General features: G+C 43.9%; 1 protein-coding gene and 1 long non-coding RNA gene across 8 annotated transcripts in view; one reads left to right on the top strand and one right to left on the bottom strand.

The window, feature by feature from the left end:
• Positions 1-18403, bottom strand: part of LOC309667022 — a 398987-nt gene that overhangs the window by 75271 nt on the left and 305313 nt on the right. The window lies entirely within an intron of this gene.
• TIAM2 (TIAM Rac1 associated GEF 2) overlaps positions 1-18403 on the top strand; it is a 262449-nt gene that overhangs the window by 176534 nt on the left and 67512 nt on the right. For 6 of the 7 annotated variants that reach the window (XM_082474392.1, XM_082474389.1, XM_082474390.1 and 3 more), the window contains 3 exons: positions 7358-7543; positions 8259-8405; positions 11464-11535. In XM_082474392.1, the coding sequence (XP_082330518.1) occupies positions 7358-7543; positions 8259-8405; positions 11464-11535 (405 nt within the window). The remainder of the gene's footprint in view (positions 1-7357; positions 7544-8258; positions 8406-11463; positions 11536-18403) is intronic. The other variant, XM_082474395.1, reaches the window with a different exon arrangement.

The following is an 18403-nucleotide window of genomic DNA, read 5'->3' as shown; positions in this document are numbered from 1 at the left end:
GTGAAGAGAGCTGTTTGCTCTTTACTTGCAGACACAGAGAGTATGAAGCATTAAGGGGGGAAACAAGCACATGCTTAGAATTGCTTTTATGAGATGGTTTTGGACTAGAGAATGTTCTGTGATGCTACAAAGGCAAAGGTATTTACAGATCAAGATCAGTAAGAACCTGATCTCCTACATATCCCATAAGTATATAGTTTTCTCTAAAGTACTGAGCTGTGCTTTATCGAGTTACCATTTAAAAATCTCAGCTTCACTATATTTTATTTTACATAATAGAAAATACTTATTTACATAGCGCTTTCCCCCAGAGATCCCAAGAAACTCAGATATAGTCACTTACAGCCTTGTAACAGCTGAACTGAGAGTGTATATTACATCATGTGAGAGGAAAGTCTCTGGAACAGGTTTTCTTTGAAGTGCTGCGGCAGAGGAGTTCATTGTCAATGCCCTTTCCAGGTAAAAAGACACTATCACAGTAGTAACGGCTGAGTTTCATACCGCTGTGCGGGGACATGCTTTGCCTAAAAGCGGCCATCGTACGGGCTTGTCCCTGGGCCTTTCGGCGACTCTGTGGGGCAGGATGATGCAACTTGCATTTGGGCATATCCAACGTGGAGCAGACCGTCCACATGTTGGACTCCTTTTGACGTCCTGAGGGAGAAAGAACTGTAAATTAAGTCCAGTTAGTACTTTCCTTTCCTTTCCGTTTGTGATTTTAAACAAGTGAACAAGGACAAAACCTCCCCGCCCTTAGGCGGGTCTTGGCCTCTTCCCAGACGTCTCCCCCTCCCCATCCCGACTCTCTGGGTCTTTCTCACTTCCTGGGGTTAGTGAGGCTGAGAGGGAGGATGTGGGGAGCAGGGAGGTGGTATCTTGGGAAGAGCAAACTGTCAGCGGGTGGGTTTGGGACTGCGCTGGGTTCTGTGAACCACCGCAGGCTTCATTTTCATTATTCCAGTTTGAAAATCATAAAGAGGAGGGATTGAACTTAGACAATCGGAGACTGCGGTGAAGGGAAAAAAAATGAACAAAGCCTCGGGGAAAATGTGATCTGAGAGGCGTGGGGGGAAGCCATTTGGGCGATAAAGCATCGGAGGGTTTTCGAGAAGCAGGTTTGAGGGGGACAAGGCCAGATTACGGAGGAGCTGGGCCAGGACAAGCCTTCCTTCAGCAGGCCGCAGGGACGTGGTGGACGGGCCGAGGGCAGGAGATTAACATTCAGTCTAGTTCAGCGAACGTTTACTAAGTGCAGACTCTGGGCCAGGCGAGGGTGCATACTGGGAATTCGAAGATGCCGTCTTTGCCCTCAGGGTGCTGTCAGTCTAGCAGAGTGACAGACAGCTGAGCATATAATTTCAGCATAATAGAATGAATTCAGAGCAGATGATATTCCAGAGTGTTGTGGAAGACACACGTGAAGTTTAGCCTCCTGTGTAGTCATGGAGGACTTCCTGGAGGAGGGACGCCTGCATTGCTTCTTAAAGAATGAGGAGTTAATCAGGAGAGGAATGGAGAAGGAAATTCCAGGCCAGGGGTCAGCATGAGCCAAGGCAGAGCGCTCTGAAACGCTGCGGTCACCCTGGCAGTTTGAATTGTCAGCACACGATATGCAGGTGGTGAGAGATGAGGGGTGTAAGCAGGACTGTCTTCTCTCTTCCCTGTAAGGCTGCGGAGGCTGCCGGTGTTGCCCTTCCTCAGATGCCTCTTCTGCACGAGGTCAGAGAGGTTTGCATCTAAAAAGCAAATCAGACCATGGGATTACCAGGATTAAAAATCCCCCAGTGGCCCCCCATTGCTTACAAGATAAAGTCCCTGACAACCTCTCCCCACCTCGACCTTTAGCTACAACACCAAACTTCCCGTAGGTTCCACTTCTTTCTTTGGGTTTTCCCTCAGGCAGAGAGGACCCACGTAGACCACACATGCAGACTGCCCCATCCCACCTGCCCCTGTTATCAGGCTCACCCCTGCTTGTCTGTGATGAAGGGTTTAGCTCCTCCAAGGAGCTGCCCTTGACCCCGTTTCCCACCTCGCCGTCAGGCACCTTTCTATACTCCCATAATTCTCAGGGTCTCTCTTTATCTCACACATTGTTTTGCAATTACCCCTTTGTGTATAAGGTTGCTCCTAGTATGAAATAAGAGCTCCCAAAGGGTGGGTAACTTTCTCCCCATCTGTTTCTCTGGTACTTGGTTCCACGTAGTGAGTGGACACATCTATGTCTCCTTTCCTCTTCCCTGGGCTGGTCCCCACCCCAGCCCCTCACCAGCTCCTGGCTACTTTCCTTCAGGCTTCACTCCTTCATTTCCCAAGGAACATCCTCTCTTCTGCCTCGCTCTCCATCCTCATGGTTTCCGAGTCTACTTCTCAAGGCTCCTATCTCAGGCCAGGATCCTGTATGATTCTACAGTAACGCCGTGCGGTCAAGTTGACTGTATCACCCACCTGATGGATGAGTGGTTAGACGCTGGGAGAGGTGAGGGAAATGGTCCAATGTCACACAGCTGTCAAGTGGCAGAGCTTGAACACAAATCTGTGCTCCTAACCAAATCAAGCCTCTCAGTAAGACTTTAGTGAATCAGACTGTGCTTCACTTGCTAAGGAACCATGTGATGAATGGTTTTGTGTAAAGTAGAAATTAATCCTTAATTTACTTCTTTTCATAACTTGGATTTTTCAGCTTGATTTGATGGGAAATGCACTTGGTGAGTGGATTTTCTAACATGTGAATTATATCTCAAAGGGAAGAACAAAACAAAACGGATTTTCTAAACCTGTGGCTGGGTATTCAACTACCAGTTAACTTCAGTGTCTTCTGTGTCACTAGCTGGGTTCTTCTGCGGAGGTGGGTTTTAGTGCTTGGAAAATATTGCATGGGAGTTTTTCAACTTACTCTGCCAGAAAGGAAAAACTAATTATCTTTTAGGACCAACCTAGAAATGGACAAATGACCAAATACTGTGATCGAATGACTAAACGGCAGAAAATATTTTTCTAGGAGTTTTGGGTGTGGTAGGAATGTACTCGTCATCTTTTTTATGTATCACTTATTCATCTGTTATTTTTAGCATGAACCTTCATCTCCTTCCCCTCCCACTTTCTAGAGCAGACCATAGCCTTTCTGAGCTCATTAAATAAATATAGCTATATTTGCAATAAAGAGGAAACTTTTGCATTGTATTTGTGTCAGTGCTTAAAAATGGGAGTTTTCCTCCTTAAGTTTTGTTGATAATTTTTCTTTTACAAATGAAAGATAATGAAAACTTCCTTTGTGTGGGTTTTCTTCATTCATGTTATTTTTGTGTTTTGTGCACAGGTATTAAAGAAATGAAAGCTCAAGCTCCATAGAAGTTGAGTTTTGATTTTCATGTCCTGATGAAATAAATGTCTGGGGCAATTATCAGTACTTGTGGAATGTAGGAAAAAGGGGGAAAAAAACAGTCTTGGGTTAAAGGAATTGATTTGGGGCATTTTCATTTTTGATCATATTAGGAAAAAATCTCCAGAAATTCCCTGATAAGTGTGAGGTTGGATAATACTGCTGTTTTGGTGACGATGGTTGAAATTTACTGCAGGAGTATGTATCATAGATACAAAACTGTCTTCTATTTTTCCCTTTCATTTAAGAAAAATGTATCCTTATCTCATCTTTTGAGGGATAAAGGGATAAAAATAAAATGTTTTTCCTTTTAGTTAACATTAAATTTGGGCTGAACTTGAAGATCAAGGCTGGTAGGAAATTGAGAGGCAAGATGTTCACCCAAATGAGAGTGTGGATAGTCTTACATCTTCTCTGTAGAACACCTGGGGATTTGTGGGGAGAAATACAGTTGACGATTAGATGAAAATTGAACTGAAAGTTGCTAAGTAATTACTGGATAGTGCACGATACCCACCTTGTGAGCGAGAGGACCAGGGGCTCAGGGGCTGCATTCTAAGTGCTCGATTGAAGCTTGTTCACACATGTTGTTCCCATCAGGATCAGCTTTGGGCCTTGGCCGACCTGGAGGGGCCGGCTTATTGTGTGGCCCTGGTCAAGTCACTTCCCTCCCTGGGCCTCAGTATTCTCTGCTGAGAAATGAGGGTGTGGCGACCCTAACTCCCTTGCAAACTCATTGCCTGTGTCCACAGACTTCCCCAGTATTGCAAGGTCTGTACTGAGCTTGTGGGTCTGGCCTTTGTACTTCTCTCTTCCCTCTAAGTAACCCAAGCACCTGAATCCATGTCCTCACTGGACTTTTACCTGCATATTCTCCCACATCCTTCTCTACAACTTTGGTGAGTCCGTGGATAGAAAAATCAAATATTTCATTGTTTCTTATCCAATCACAGATCCTCATGTGAACACTCTCTCCGATTCTCTCCGTAAAGAGCCATGACCTTAAAAATAAGATAAATATTGTCTTTAAATATGGACTAGCTGTGTGACTAATGATGGCTTACTCTGCCACAGAGCTCTGTGGGATGAAGGATGTATTAGTCAGGGTTCTCCAGAGAAACAGAACCAATAGGACGTGTGAAAAATGTATTTGTAAAGAGATTTATTATAAGGAGTTGGCTCAAGTGATTACAGAGATGGGCACGCCCCAAGATCTGCAGTGAGTCAGCCAGCTACAGACCCAGGACAGCGGATGGTGTGGTTTGCATCTGAAGACTGGCAGGCTGGAGACCCAGGATGGGCCAGCATTTCAGTTCCAGTCAAAAGGCAGGAAAAAGGCCGATATCCCAGTTTGAAGGACCATCGGGCAAGAGGAGAATTCTTCCTTGCTTAGGGAGGGTCAGACTTTTTGTTCTAGCCAGGCCTTCAACTCATTGGATGAGGCCCACCCACAGGAGGGAGGGCGGTCTGCTTTATTCTGTCTACCCATTTAATCCCATCCCAAACACTCATAGAAACAGTCGGATTGGTGTTTGACCACACATCTGGGCACCCCGTGGCTCAGTCAAGATAAAGACAGGAAACATCAGTGAAATGGAGAAGTCGTAAAGTCCATTCTCATTTGCATTTTCTACTAAGTTCAGATTAAAAAATTTCTCTACGGTGTTCAGTACTGATTGAGATACTAGTTCTCTGGAAACATAATCACATATATTAACAAACTTCTTGATCTTTGTAAGGTCTGCTTTGGGCTTTTGGGGTCTCCCAGCCCCTTCTTTCTTTCAACAGACCTAAGCATCTGAATTCATTTTCTTCCTATGAACTTACCTGCATTTTGTCTCAGGTTTTGGGTAGAGAGGTCTAGGTGTGCTGAAGATTATAAAGTGTTTCTGGCAAAATTTGAAGATTCCCTGTGTATTGTTTAGGATGGAACTGTCTTTTCCTTCCAGTGGTGCTTTGATGTGTAGTCATTTAAATACATTTAATGATGCCTTTGAATATCTTTGTAAACTGCAGAAGTCAGTGAAAATAGGAGAGATTGTCATCTTCCCTGATCTGTAGTGACTGGCATAGACCTGGGTTTTGTTTTTTTTTTTTGGTATTTTGTCTTTTTATTCCTCTGTGAATTACATGGGCTCCGTTATTGTCTGGTATCCAATGACTCACTGTTTTTCTTTCCTTTCATACTCCACCACCCCCTCTCCAGAACCCCTAGAAAGCATCTCATAAGCTGTTTCACATGGAGTTATAGATGAGGGATAAACTTTAATACACTACCCAACCAAGGAATATCTGCATATTATTAGAAGACAAAAGAATGCGTCTAAGTTGTGGATGTTCAGGTGTCAGCTAGTGAAGATATTTGTGAGACAGAACTGGGAGTATGGTTTTGCTGGGACTTATCGCTCCTCGTATGTGTAGTTTATGGTTACAGAATACCCATCCATTACTTCTGGAATCTAGAACTCTCTAACATGGCAAGACCACGAAGAGAGTTGCAGTTCAATTTGAACTGCCGTGTTAGTCTAGAACAGTGGTCCTCACTCAGGCTGGGTACCAGAGTTGTTGGAGGTGCTTTTGAAGTGTCAGCTTTTCTGGGCCTCATGCCTAATCAGTAGACCCTTCAGGCAGTGGAGCTGGGCATTTTTCACTTGTAAAAGCCAACAGGTCCTTCTGGTATTGATTCAAGGCTGACATGAGTGGGCTGTTACATCACTAGCAAGGCCATACAGCGTCTTAAAGGAAGTTAAACTGGAGATTGAGATTCTTCAGTGCACTCTGGGACTTCTGTTGTTTTGCGGACAAACTATGACGGATCAACAAATTATTTGTTTAGACCTTGTAGCCATCGTATTTCTTTTATGTGGAAAAGTTGTGCAGTGACCTTCCTAAGAAATGGATACAGAGAACTTGGGGTCTAGGGAACACCCAGAATTTGTCCTGCTTTCCCCGGGCAGAGACTGAGGGGGCCGTAGTGTTAAATGTCAGGGACCCTTCCAAGTATCATTTATCCAGGATCACGGGTTGACCTGGAAAGTGTACTGTGAAAGTTTAGGATCTGTTTGGGTGCTAAACTTGGCAAAACTAGAGATGCAGTCGTTGCAACTGAAATGACACAATTCTTGCACCGAATGAATCACTGTAAGCCTTCACTACAGACCTTCTCTTGAATTGCGAGGTTGCTCTGAACACCATTTGAAGCCCTGCTTTCTGTTCTCTTCTGAATCCCTACGTTGGCAACTTACTAGAGCCTTTCTTCACCTCTTCGTTTACGTTTAAATGAAGGTAATACTTACACGCAACATACTTTGACATTCTTGGAAGAAGGGAGAGTGGCCCCCAGAGTTTGTACTTCTCTACCAACTCATGACTTAAGTTTTGAAGAATACGTAGACATTTCTGTTGTGTAAATAATTATATGTGTCTTAATAAAGATGTGTAGATGGTGATTCTTCTCTAATATACTTAAAATAGGAGTAAAAAGCTCTGTTTGTCCTTATGCCTAAGTTCATCTGCTTGTTATTTTAAGTCATTCTCAGAATGTACAGAAACGTGCAGCCGCTTGCCTCCATTCAGCTGGCGTCTGTTTGTGTGCAGACCAGTTAATCTGATTAAGATCAGAGGCTGTGAATGTAAATGAAACAAAGTGAAGTAACTGACTTGCAATTGTGCATCCTGCCTGAAGTCAGCCTGGTTTTCAGTGCTAGAGTTCTCCAAAGGTCGTGGCATGGCACTGTATTGGGACCACCGGCTTTGTTTTGTCTTTGGCCGTCCTGATGAAGTACAGTGCGGTCCGGCCCCATGTGTTTGGGCGGGAGGGCTTGAGATGAGGTGAGCAGCGAAGGCTCATTTCAACCGTGCAACAGCAGCTGAAATGCCTTTTTCCTTAAAGTTTGTGAAAGGGGTCACGTTTTCAATTTGACCCATGAGCACTTCTCATTTTTATTTAAATTAGTCCTATTCTTGCTTAAACAGATCCAGCAGTGGGAGCAGAACCTGGAGAAATTTCACATGGATCTGTTCAGGATGCGCTGCTATCTGGCCAGCCTGCAAGGCGGGGAGTTGCCGAACCCCAAGAGCCTCCTTGCTGCTGCCAGCCGCCCCTCCAAGCTGGCCCTGGGCCGGTTGGGCGTCTTGTCAGTTTCCTCCTTCCACGCTCTGGTGAGTTTCCGAGGAAGGCTGTTCAGCGGCGTGAAGGGGGAGCATTGCGGATGCTCACCTTTCTCCAGCTTGTTGACATTCAGCTCTGCTGTGACTTAAGCCAGTAACTGACCAGGGCCACCCAGGGGCCGGGCGCCGGGGGAGGGATGATTGGCGTCCTGCTGTAAAGTCCCAGCATCCCAGCTTCTTTGCTGCTCGTTCTCAGAATCCAACTGCTAATACACAGTTATGAAATATTCACATCTGCGTCTGCCCTTCTGTCTGTTCCACCTCGTGCAGTCAGGAAGGTGGAATCCCCGAGGAGTAGCAACAATGGTGTGAAGAATTAAAGGGCTGACGGAAGGTTGTTTGATCTGTTCTCCCGAGAGCCCCACTGGGTTTTCTGAAATCGCTCCTGTGCAGGTGGCTTCTGTGGATAGTACTAGCTCAGTGGGGGTGGGGTGGGGGGGGGTGGCGGGTGGTCCGAGGGTGGTTGTGCTGACCCTGCTCCCCACCCCGAAGAGATGTGAATCTTGTAACTAGACGTGTTTATCCAGATAAGGGACATCTCTGTGGTGGACGCGGTCCTGGTATGTCAGACCTGCAGCAGCTTTGGGGGCTGCTCAGAACACATTGATAGCAAGCAGGGCTTTACCCCTGTTCTAGGGCAATGGTTAATTCTCTCTGTCATCCAAATAATGGCGCCTTAAGATTTTTCTAAATTGTTTTGAATTAGGTATGTTCTAGAGGTGACTCTGCTCTCCGGAAGAGAGCACTCTCACTGACCCAGCGAGGAAGACACAAGAAGGGCTTATTTTCTTCATTAAAAGGGCTGGACACGCTCGCAAGAAAAGGGAAGGAGAAAAGACCGTCTATAACTCAGGTGAGTTTGCCAGCGTGGGAGGGACAGCAGACCTAGGCGGGAAATCCTTGGTATGCCATAAATCATAAGTGTTCATCACCCTTCAGAATGAGATAAAAGTTCCTTCAAAGGGATGCAGTCTTAGCATGGATTTTTTCCCCAAATGGAAACACACAAGTTGCTCAGTCTCTTTTTGGCACTCCCAAAGAGGTATTCACACCTTGCTCACATCTGCAGCGCACGGGAACACAAAAATAAGAATCGTCAGAAAAGAAGCCTTTAGAAGTAATTGTCGTAGATTTTATATTAAAGAAAAAAAAAAGGAAGAAAGTGCTGATACCTGCTCCCACGTGGATGAACCTTGAAAACATGATGCTAAGTGAAAGAAGCTAAACACAAAAGGCCACAGGTTCTATAATTCCATTTACATTAAAAGTCCAGGATAGGCACATCCATAGAGACAGAAAGTGACTAGTGATTGCCAAGGGCTGGGGGGAGGGGCGCATAGGGAATGACTGCCAGTGGATATGGAGTTTCTTTGGGGAGTGCTAAAAAAATATTCTGGAATTAGATGGTGGTGAAGATTGTACAACTTTGTAAATATACTAAAAAAAAAAAAAAGCCCCAAAAACCAACATGTAAAATTAATAATAGAGTAGCAGCAACTAAATTCTATTGATGGTGCCAGACGCTTTGCTGACTTCATCTTTATGACACAAAGTAGGCGTTTTGTCATCACATTTGACAGAGGAGGAGCCTGAGACTGGGAGAGTTTGAGTCACTTCCTTTCCCCTGTTCACGCAGCAGCCGAGGGGCGGGGCTGGGACTGGGTCTACCTGGATGTGCTGCAACCCTGGGCCTTTGCTGCTGCTTAGTTTTCTGGAGGAAAGGCGGCTCTTTCAACATTTTGTCAAGTTAAAAATAGCCTGAGTGCTTATTGTTGAAGTGTGGCCCAAGGACAGTGAATTGTTTTCAGAACATTTTGAACACTCATATCTGAAGTATTTTCTAATGCTGTTAATACAGTATATGATAATGATCTTTATGTTGCTGAGCGATATGTTTTAGGATTATTATTTTTTGGAAGACTGTTGAAAAGATGAGCTATCACAAAATGATCTGATCGTTTAAGTGAGTTGGGAAGTGAGTTGTGATGAAGTCCAAGGAAGTTCTTGTTTTTACTTCTCACGGGTTGCTGTTATTCTGAATATGCTGGCAGAGAGGGTCACATTTCATGAACTTTATTTTCTAATTTTATATAGATATACACATTTGATTGTGCATAACAGTTTTGTGAAATAGGTGAGTAACAGGGATAGAATCAACTTCTTTGACCCATCTGTAATCCTAAAACAATAAAGCTGGAGGTGGTGGGACATGGGTTGATTGATTGAAAGAGGGCAAACTCATGTGGAATCCCTTTTATTTGGCCACTGTTTTTGTATACTCACAACTGGAAAGAATATCACGTTTAAAAATTGTGGTTCTGGACTTCCCTGGTAGTGCAGTGGTTAGGAATCCGCCTGCCAATGCATGGGACATGGCTTCGAGCCCTGGTCCAGGAAGATCCCACATGCCGCAGAGCAACTAAGCCCGCGAGCCACGACTGCTGAGCCCACGTGCCACAACTACTGAAGCCCGCGCACCTAGAGCCCATGCTCCGCAACAAGAGAAGCCACTGCAATGAGAAGCCCGCGTACCGCAACGAAGAGTAGTCCCCGCTCGCCGCAACTAGAGAAAGCCCGCGCGCAGCAACGAAGACCCAGCGCAGCCAAAAAAATAAATAAATACATTTATTAAAAAAAAAAAAATTGTGGTTCTATTTGTACTTTAGTTGTGAAAGTAATCATTTGTTTGTTATAAATGGAAACATATTTCTTCCTTATAGACTATAGTTAACTATAAACCGTTGGCTAATGCTGGGCTTATGTTTTTGAATTCAACTTCTATGAAGTTTAAATAATGTCTTTGAGGCAAATTCTGATTTTAATCAAGGTAGCCAATTCTGTATAATTAAATGACAACGATAAATATCTTGATAATTTGCTTATAAAATGTTGACATTTAGCAATTAGATATGACCCTAATATGGTCTTTACCCCATCATATGTAGTAAATGTCCTTAATGTAAGATTTCTTGAGAAACAAAAGCATTTCGTTGAACATTTTTGTTTTAAAAAGATGTGACACTGGTATTTATATAACTGAATGAAGTTGAGGTAGTAGGTATCCGTAAATGTGTTAAATGGCCTGTTTGTTAACGTTTAGTATTCTACTACAAAATCTAGAAGATAAAAATTGGAAAAAGTAAAGGAAATTATTCCTAGTCCCTCTACCCAAACACAGCCACTATTAATATTTAGCTTTATTTCTTCCCAATATTTCTTCTATGCACATTTAAAAAACAGTTATAAGCTTGATTTTGGTGGCTTTGCCAACTTTGATTTCTACATCTTCAGAAACATGTACTTCTTGGAAAAGCAGCATAAGGAATATCCAGGATGGGGGCTTCCCTGGTGGCGCAGTGGTTGAGAATCTGCCTGCCAATGCAGGGGACACGGGTTCGAGCCCTGGTGTGGGAGGATCCCACATGCTGCGGAGTAACTGGGCCCGTGAGCCACGACTACTGAGCCTGCGCGTCTGGAGCCTGTGCTCCGCAGCAAGAGAGGCCGCGACAGTGAGAGGCCCGCGCACCGCAATGAAGAGTGGCCCCCGCTCGCCGCAACTAGAGAAAGCCCTCGCACAGAAACGAAGACCCAACACAGCCAACAATAAATAAATAAATAAATAAATTAATTAATTAAAAAAAAAACCCCATTGGAAAAAAAAAAGAATATCCAGGATGACTTGAATAATATATATCATAGAAAAGTAAAATATGTAACCATATGGGAAGAAAAAAAAGCAACTTTAAAGTTAAAACTTTAAATGTAGTTAGAGTAGTAAATAGTACACGTTGCAATATGAAGATCTTATCAAATGTCATAGGCCTTAAATTTTTCAATACTGAGAAAGGGTAGCTGCCACACGAATATTGCAGAGCCATTTCATTAGTCTTTTTTTCCCTCCTGCCTATCAGATATTTGATTCAAGTGACAGCCATGGATTTTCTGGAACTCAGCTACCTCAAAGCTCCAATAACTCCAGTGAGGTAAACGTTGCCGTAGATGGCAGCCATCTTATTTTTACTTGGATGACACAAATGCTAAGTTAATGAGGGGATGCTGGTTCTGAATCTTTACCTGAATCTGTTGAAAATACTGTAGAGTTAGAACTCAAATGGTCCCGAGTAGGTAAAAGATGTTTTCAGAATGCCAAGTATTTTTGAAGGTATCTAAACTCATGATAACTCCATCTTCAACGCGGTATAGCTAGGCTAAAGCAACTTTAGTTCAAAATAGCAACTTTCATTTATTTGTCCCTGTTCCTCAGCAGTTCTTACCGTCATTTGAGAGTTTGGTGAATCCAAACTTGTGTTTTCCTCTCCGGGTGTCAGGGGGCTTCACACACATATTACATCATGCTGCGAATCAGTAGCCTTTGGTGCCCTCAGTGGAGCTGAATACGGGGGCCCCGTCTAGTCCCCAGGATAGCTTCTGACCGAGTAAATCCTCAGAACCATTTCTGAATGGAATTCTGGAATAGGGTGAAGGTGGTCTGGGTGAGCTCATGCCTCTTCTTTGTGTCTTTTTCAAAGACACAAAGCTGTGTCTCCCCTTAAAGCTGTGCTTCATGTTACGATCTATTTCTCTTATCATCTGCTTCACCAAATCATTTTCTCTTAGGTTTTATGTCCAATAAACCTCTAAACTCTTTGTTGAGGTTGAAACATGATTTTAATGGCTTGGACAAACTTAATGTGCTGTTGCAGAAGTAGGCAGTATCACTTAATAAATTAATTGGGATAATTCAGTGAATTGGCCATAGTTTGAAAAATCTGAGGAATGGTGGAGTGTTAGACCCAGTGATGGGTCTGGGGGGAGATGAGTGAGGAACTTTCTGGTGATCCTAAAATATACACCACAGACAACCACCTATTCTGCCTCCATGGGAGGTTGGCCCAACCGTGGGTGCTGAGCATGGGCTCAGTTACATGGTTATTACAGAGACCACTCTGGGGGGCAGCTCTGCCCAAGGTGTCCTGAAATGGGGTAGAGAAGCTCTGCTCAGAGCCCTACCCTGACCTCCCACTCACAGAGGTCAGGGGCTGCCAGAGGGCAGGTCATGAGATGGGGTGCCTGTGCCCGGAGGCTGTGTCGTGGACACTGCTTCTGGCTGGTCTCTGTGCCCTCCTTTGGCCAGCTTTGACCAAACGGGGCCCTGAGGAAGCCAAATCCATACCTTCCTTTTTTATAAAACATACCATCAAAATGGTGGACTTTTCATAATGAATAATTTCCATTCCCTGCCCCTTTATTTCTATATACATGCAGAGCTTATTTCAAAATCAGATCAAAATACACTGTCCACCAGGGATTTTACTTGATTAAAAGAAATTACATCACTGTTGTTTGCTTGGTTCTTACAGTCTTTAGTCATGGTTAGTCATCACACCAAGTGTGTATGTCGTGTCTCCCAAGCAAACTTGTAACTAGGACCCTTGATTGTGTGTGTGTTCTCAGTCCATGGCTCACTGCTAAGGATATAATATTGCTTAATAAATTACCTGTTAATTGTCTATATTAGATGTGGCCCTTTAATGGTTGAGAAGAGCTGTTTGATCTGCAATGAAAACCCATAATTTTCGTATGTCTTCCAGCGTTAAATAACAATTTAAAATTCCTACTTTGAGAGTTTAGAAATTGTATCATCAAAGCACTTTCTCTTAACAGAACTTATGTTGGACTTTGAAAATAAATTTTTGCTAAAATAGCCATTAATGGTCAGAATTAAGCTTAGTGTTTATTTAAATTGGGCTTAAATTACCAAATGATCTTCTTGTGATTTAATTGACAAGTCCCACTGGCGCTGGAACGAGTGAGAGGAGAGAATTATTGCATCTTTTTTTTTTTTTTTAGGCGTATATATTTAAACATTTATCCCTATTTGTTTTAACTAAACATTGCTTCTGCTGTAGCAACAGTGCAGAAATTCCTTTGACATATAGGGCTATTTTAATGGTGTGTTTATCATTTCTGTACTGTAGTGCTCAGATAACTAGGTTTAAGTGAGTTGCAGATAGAATGAAGGGTATTTGGTTTTTTATGTCTCTGGGACTTAAAATTCTGCCTGTAGCTGGTTGAATAATTAATATTCCATTCCACTTGTTTTCTTTTGCTAATCGTTCTTGGAGAATATTTATAACTTGCACAAAATGTCTGTTTGTAAACAGTGTATTGTGTCCATTAGCGTCACACAGAAAGGCAGTCATTCCTGAGTGTTGGGAGGGAGGAGGGGTCACGGGTATTTAAAAATATTCTATTCTAATCGGTGCATCATATAACAGTCCAACAGTGAGTCACCCTAATTTGAAATCTGTTAAGGTTGGAATAAGGCCAGTCTTATTTGAGCATTTTTTAAAGGACACTTTGGCCAGCCAAAAACGAAAGCTTTTCCTAGGGTACTTCTTTGTGAGTAATAATGAGTCTCAATCAGCGTTTGAAGGGAGATGTTTGTTATGGAGATTGTGACAACAAATCCCTGACGGAGGCTCTGGAAGGCAGCTACCCCAGGGGCTTCATTGCAGTTGCCATGGAGCCCCGGGCCTTGGCTCTCTCTCCTGGAAAGTTGGCTTGGGGTGTCCCAACTTTCTGCGGCAGTGAGTGAATGAAGTATTGTCACATCAGTCGTTAGCTCCAAACTGGAAAAAAAACCCCGCTAATGTTGTTTTTTTTAAATGGAAGCTATGAATGAAACCGCTTACTCTTGACCATAACTCTGGTCTGTTTAAATAGAACATTTAGTCTGGAACCGTACATAACATCCGTACGTGCACAGATGGATAGTACATAGATAGGTCTTTGTTTCCTTTTCATATCAACTGATGTTTGGGCCTCGGCCCAAGAAGGAAATAAACACCACCTCCTCTGTGACATTTTGCTGTTGTTAAGACAGCCAAGAGCGCATAACTCCTTTTGTGTTCTCTTCTCATCTCACTTGCTAATAGACCTTCCTTTTATCGGCGACCGTGGTGTGGGCCCGTTTGTGACAGCCAGATTGTGATTTTGCTGCTCACTTCCCTTCAGTGATCCAAGCAGTAATTATGAGCCATTTGATCCAAAAGCATCTGCTGTGAGAACCCACGGAGTTTCAATTTTCTCTCCTTGAGGCACACGGGGCAGAAGTAATTTGACATGTGCTTTCAGGACCATTAATATGATAGTAATAAGAAATGCTTCTGTAGAAGTTGCCCTACCCTGAGGGCGGAAGTGATTTGCAAACCTTAACTGTAGTGGCCGCAGTGCCTTGGCTGCAGTTCAGTGATGTTGCATTTCGTGCGTGGCCACTCAGCGCTGGACCACGCGGTGGTCTGGGCACCCGTAGTCACCATGATTCCCCAGGGTTTTGAAACAAGGGGTGATTCTCATGCAGTTCTTTATAGTGGCCATTGTTGAATTACGGTGGTCAAGTCTACTATAGTGTAATTCCACAGTCCACACTGAACTTCAAAAAAGACCTTTTACATTGTTTATGGCTCTTTACAGTTTATGTAGTTCGTTCAAATGCCATTCCTCACACCAGTCTCCTGATTTCTCCATGAGGCTGGCGCGCTTTAGCCCCTTGTAAAGGTGAAGAAATAGAAAGAAGCCCGGAGACGTGAGATAACCAGCCCTGACAAGGCTGGGATTTGACCCACATTGTCTGTTTATTATATTTTTTGCTGTTTCGCTTGTCTTCTCCAGGAACTGGAAAACTTGAACAGGCTGATTGGAAACTAATTCTGTGGGGAGGGAGAGATGGAGTGGGTGTGGGGAGTGTGCAGTGGTAGCCAACCGGGGACTTCTGGGTGGGTGGTTAGAAGATTAATTTAATGTAGCACCTTTAAGGCTAAGTGGAGAAAGGATTTTTCCAGATACATCAACTTGCTGGGCTTATTTTCACGATTCCCTGTTCCTTTTATGAAAAACAATGTAGGAGAATATCTTATCTGGCTTATTGAAAATAAAGCATGTGATTTCAGCATGGATAACATTGACCCTTGAGGGAATCAATCCAGTTTTTTTCTCCAAGTGGGTACATCTTCCAACAGCCTAGGAGATCTGTAAGCACCAAGTAGCCTTTTCTTTTTCTAGTTCTAATTAACGAATCAATTCTACATCCTCATTGCTTCCTTTGAATAGCCAGATTTTACCTTTCTTTAATTGCGTACACTTCTAGGGGGTGTGTGTGTGAGAGTGTGTGAGATGCACAGGAGAAAAGTTACACATAAATGTTCACTGTAGGATCTCTTGAGAGGATCTGAACCTTCCATGGCCTTGGCTTTGATAGGCATCTTCTCATTTGTCATTCAGTTGATCTTAGGTCAACAGTGTAGACTCAGGAAATGATTCCTCAGAGCATGTGTAGGCACAAAACCTTGTTTAATCGAATAGAATATGAACATCTCTTTTGTCCTTTGCATCTCTTAGTTTGCCTGCACACTTTTCCCTAGCCTAGAACTTCTTCCCCTTCAGTAATCCGCTCTTAGTTCTTTTTCTTGAAACTTTAGGGAGGATTAAGAACTTGACACTGTGTAAATAGATTCGAATAGGATACTGAAAATGGACAGCCTTTACCTTCCAAGCCTCCGTGTGACTGTGAATTTCTCGTTGCATCCAATTCAGCATCCATGGCTTGGGTGTGTTCTGGGTGCAGGACGTACTGTGTGGAGGGCTGAAAGAGACTGAGAATGAGAAAGACGGAGCCTCTGTTGTCATTCATCTCAGCACCTGGGGGCGTGGGAGCAGCCTAGAAATTACTGTCAAGTGGGCTGGGCTTCGCTGAGTGCTGTACCGGGACATTGGGGTGTAGATGCGTCTGAGTGGAATTGGGGTTAGGGGGCGAAGAGAGCAGGAGACACTTCACAAGAGGGGAGGGTAGTGTTTGAAATAAGGTTGAAAGGTATATGTGGTTTCAGCACAGAAGCCGTGAGGAGGGTAAAGCAGGTGAAGGAAGTGGAGGCGACCAGGGGTCTGGAGGCAGGGGAGTGCTGCCGCTTTGTGGAGGTGTCAGGGGAGCCAGAACATGGTGTGCATCCAAAATAACGCCGAAGAGTCCAGAAGGTTGGCTTGTGTCCATTTTGCGAGAGCTAGCTGACTGCCGGGCTGGTGTTTCTGTAGTGCAGTGGCGGGGAGCAGAGGCTCACTCCCGGGTTCCAGGGTTCAGATCCCCACAGTATGACAGTCACAGCCTACTGTGGGAGCTTGGGCAGGTTTCTAGAATTTTCCGAGCCTCATGATTCTCACTTGTTAAATGGAGGGTCGGGACAGTGCCAGCCTCAGAGGGTTGTGAATGGTGAGTGAACTGGCAGTGTGTAGTACGGTCTCTCTGGGATGGGAATAGGAGGGCAGGGGAGGGCAGTTGTGAATTTGTATTTCCCCGTCCCTCCCCCAGCGGTCCATCCTAGATCACGCCTTTCCTGTTCTGCTCTAGAAGTGCAGACCTGAATTGCTTGGCAGTGGCAGTCAGGACGATGTGACTTCCTCTTGGACTGGCTCTTTGTGGTTTCTTACTCCACAGTGACCTCTGCTGGGCTTTTCAGGCAGTACCAGCTTGTTGCTGATGCACGTGGTTGAAGTCACTGCTCAAATGAGCAGAAGTGCCTGGAGGTTTATTTAACCAGAGAAGAAAACGTGACCCATGTGAGATGGGACCCTACAGGGGAAACTGGCGTCCATGCTGGTTCCCTGTGTCCTTGGCTCCGGGCTTCTGCTCCTCTGTCTCTCTCTCTCTCTTTTTATTTTCCTTTTGCTTTGGCACGTGAGGTTCATTTTCATTCTAGGCTGTGATCATCTTTCCAGGAAAATGTACAGAAAGTGACAGATCCAGAAATGCCACTTTTTTTTAAAAATAAATTTATTTATTGATTTATTGTTGGCTGCATTGGGTCTTCGTTGCTGCGCGTGGGCTTTCCCCAGTTGCGGCGAGCGGAGGCCACTCTTCGTTGCGGCGCGCAGGCTTCCCATTGCGGTGGCTTCTCGTTGCAGAGCACAGGCTCCAGGCACGTGGGCTTCAGTAGTTGTGGCATGTGGGCTCAGTAGTTGTGGTGCACGGGCTTTAGTTGCTCCGCGGCATGTGGGATCTTCCCAGGCCGGGGCACGAACCCGCGTCCCCTGCACTGGAAGGCGGACTCCCAACCACTGAGCCACCAGGAAGTCCCCAGAAATGCCACTTTAAAGATGAACACCACATTTAAAAAGACAACACAGGAAGATTGATTCTTCCCTTTCTTTGCCTAAACCTGTTTTTGTTTTTGTTTTTTTTTAATTTCTTTACTGTATGTATTCTAGTATTTTGATCCTATACAGGAGGATCTTTTGCTTTGTGGGTTTTAAAAAATGCATAGAATTCAAAGTAAAGTCAAGCATCAATGACTTTAGTGTATGATACGTGGGATATAATAATGTGATAGTGTTGGATCTGAATGTAACGTTTTCTGGTGTGTAAGGTGTTTTGACTTCTATGATCTCCTTTGCTCACAAAATTTGTATTATTAATTAATAAAATTAAGCAATTGTATTATATTAACAGTATCCCCTCTTACAAAATAGAAGTCAAGGCTCAGCAAGGGAAATGTCCTGTCCTACTGCTGGTGAAGTGGTAGAGTTTGTGACTTGAACATCAGTCTTTTGATTTAAATCCCCAAGTCTTGTCTTTACCATCAGACTAATGTGAGAACCTAAGCAGAGGGAAACATTTCTGACTTGCTTAATAAATGTTATTTATTTTTGTTTATAAATTATAGAAGTACATATTAGCGTGAGGTCATGGAGTTACTGTGATGGTGGCGTTTAGGAAACAAAACTTCCCTGGGAAAAGTTTGTGAAGGGTGGTATGGTTGGGGATGATTTCTAAAAGTGTGTCTAGATGTGAAATAGCTG

Source organism: Balaenoptera physalus, assembly GCF_965194825.1.
Source record: "Balaenoptera physalus genome assembly, chromosome: 9".
NCBI lineage: Eukaryota > Metazoa > Chordata > Mammalia > Artiodactyla > Balaenopteridae > Balaenoptera > Balaenoptera physalus.
This window is presented reverse-complemented; position numbering and strand designations above follow the sequence as displayed.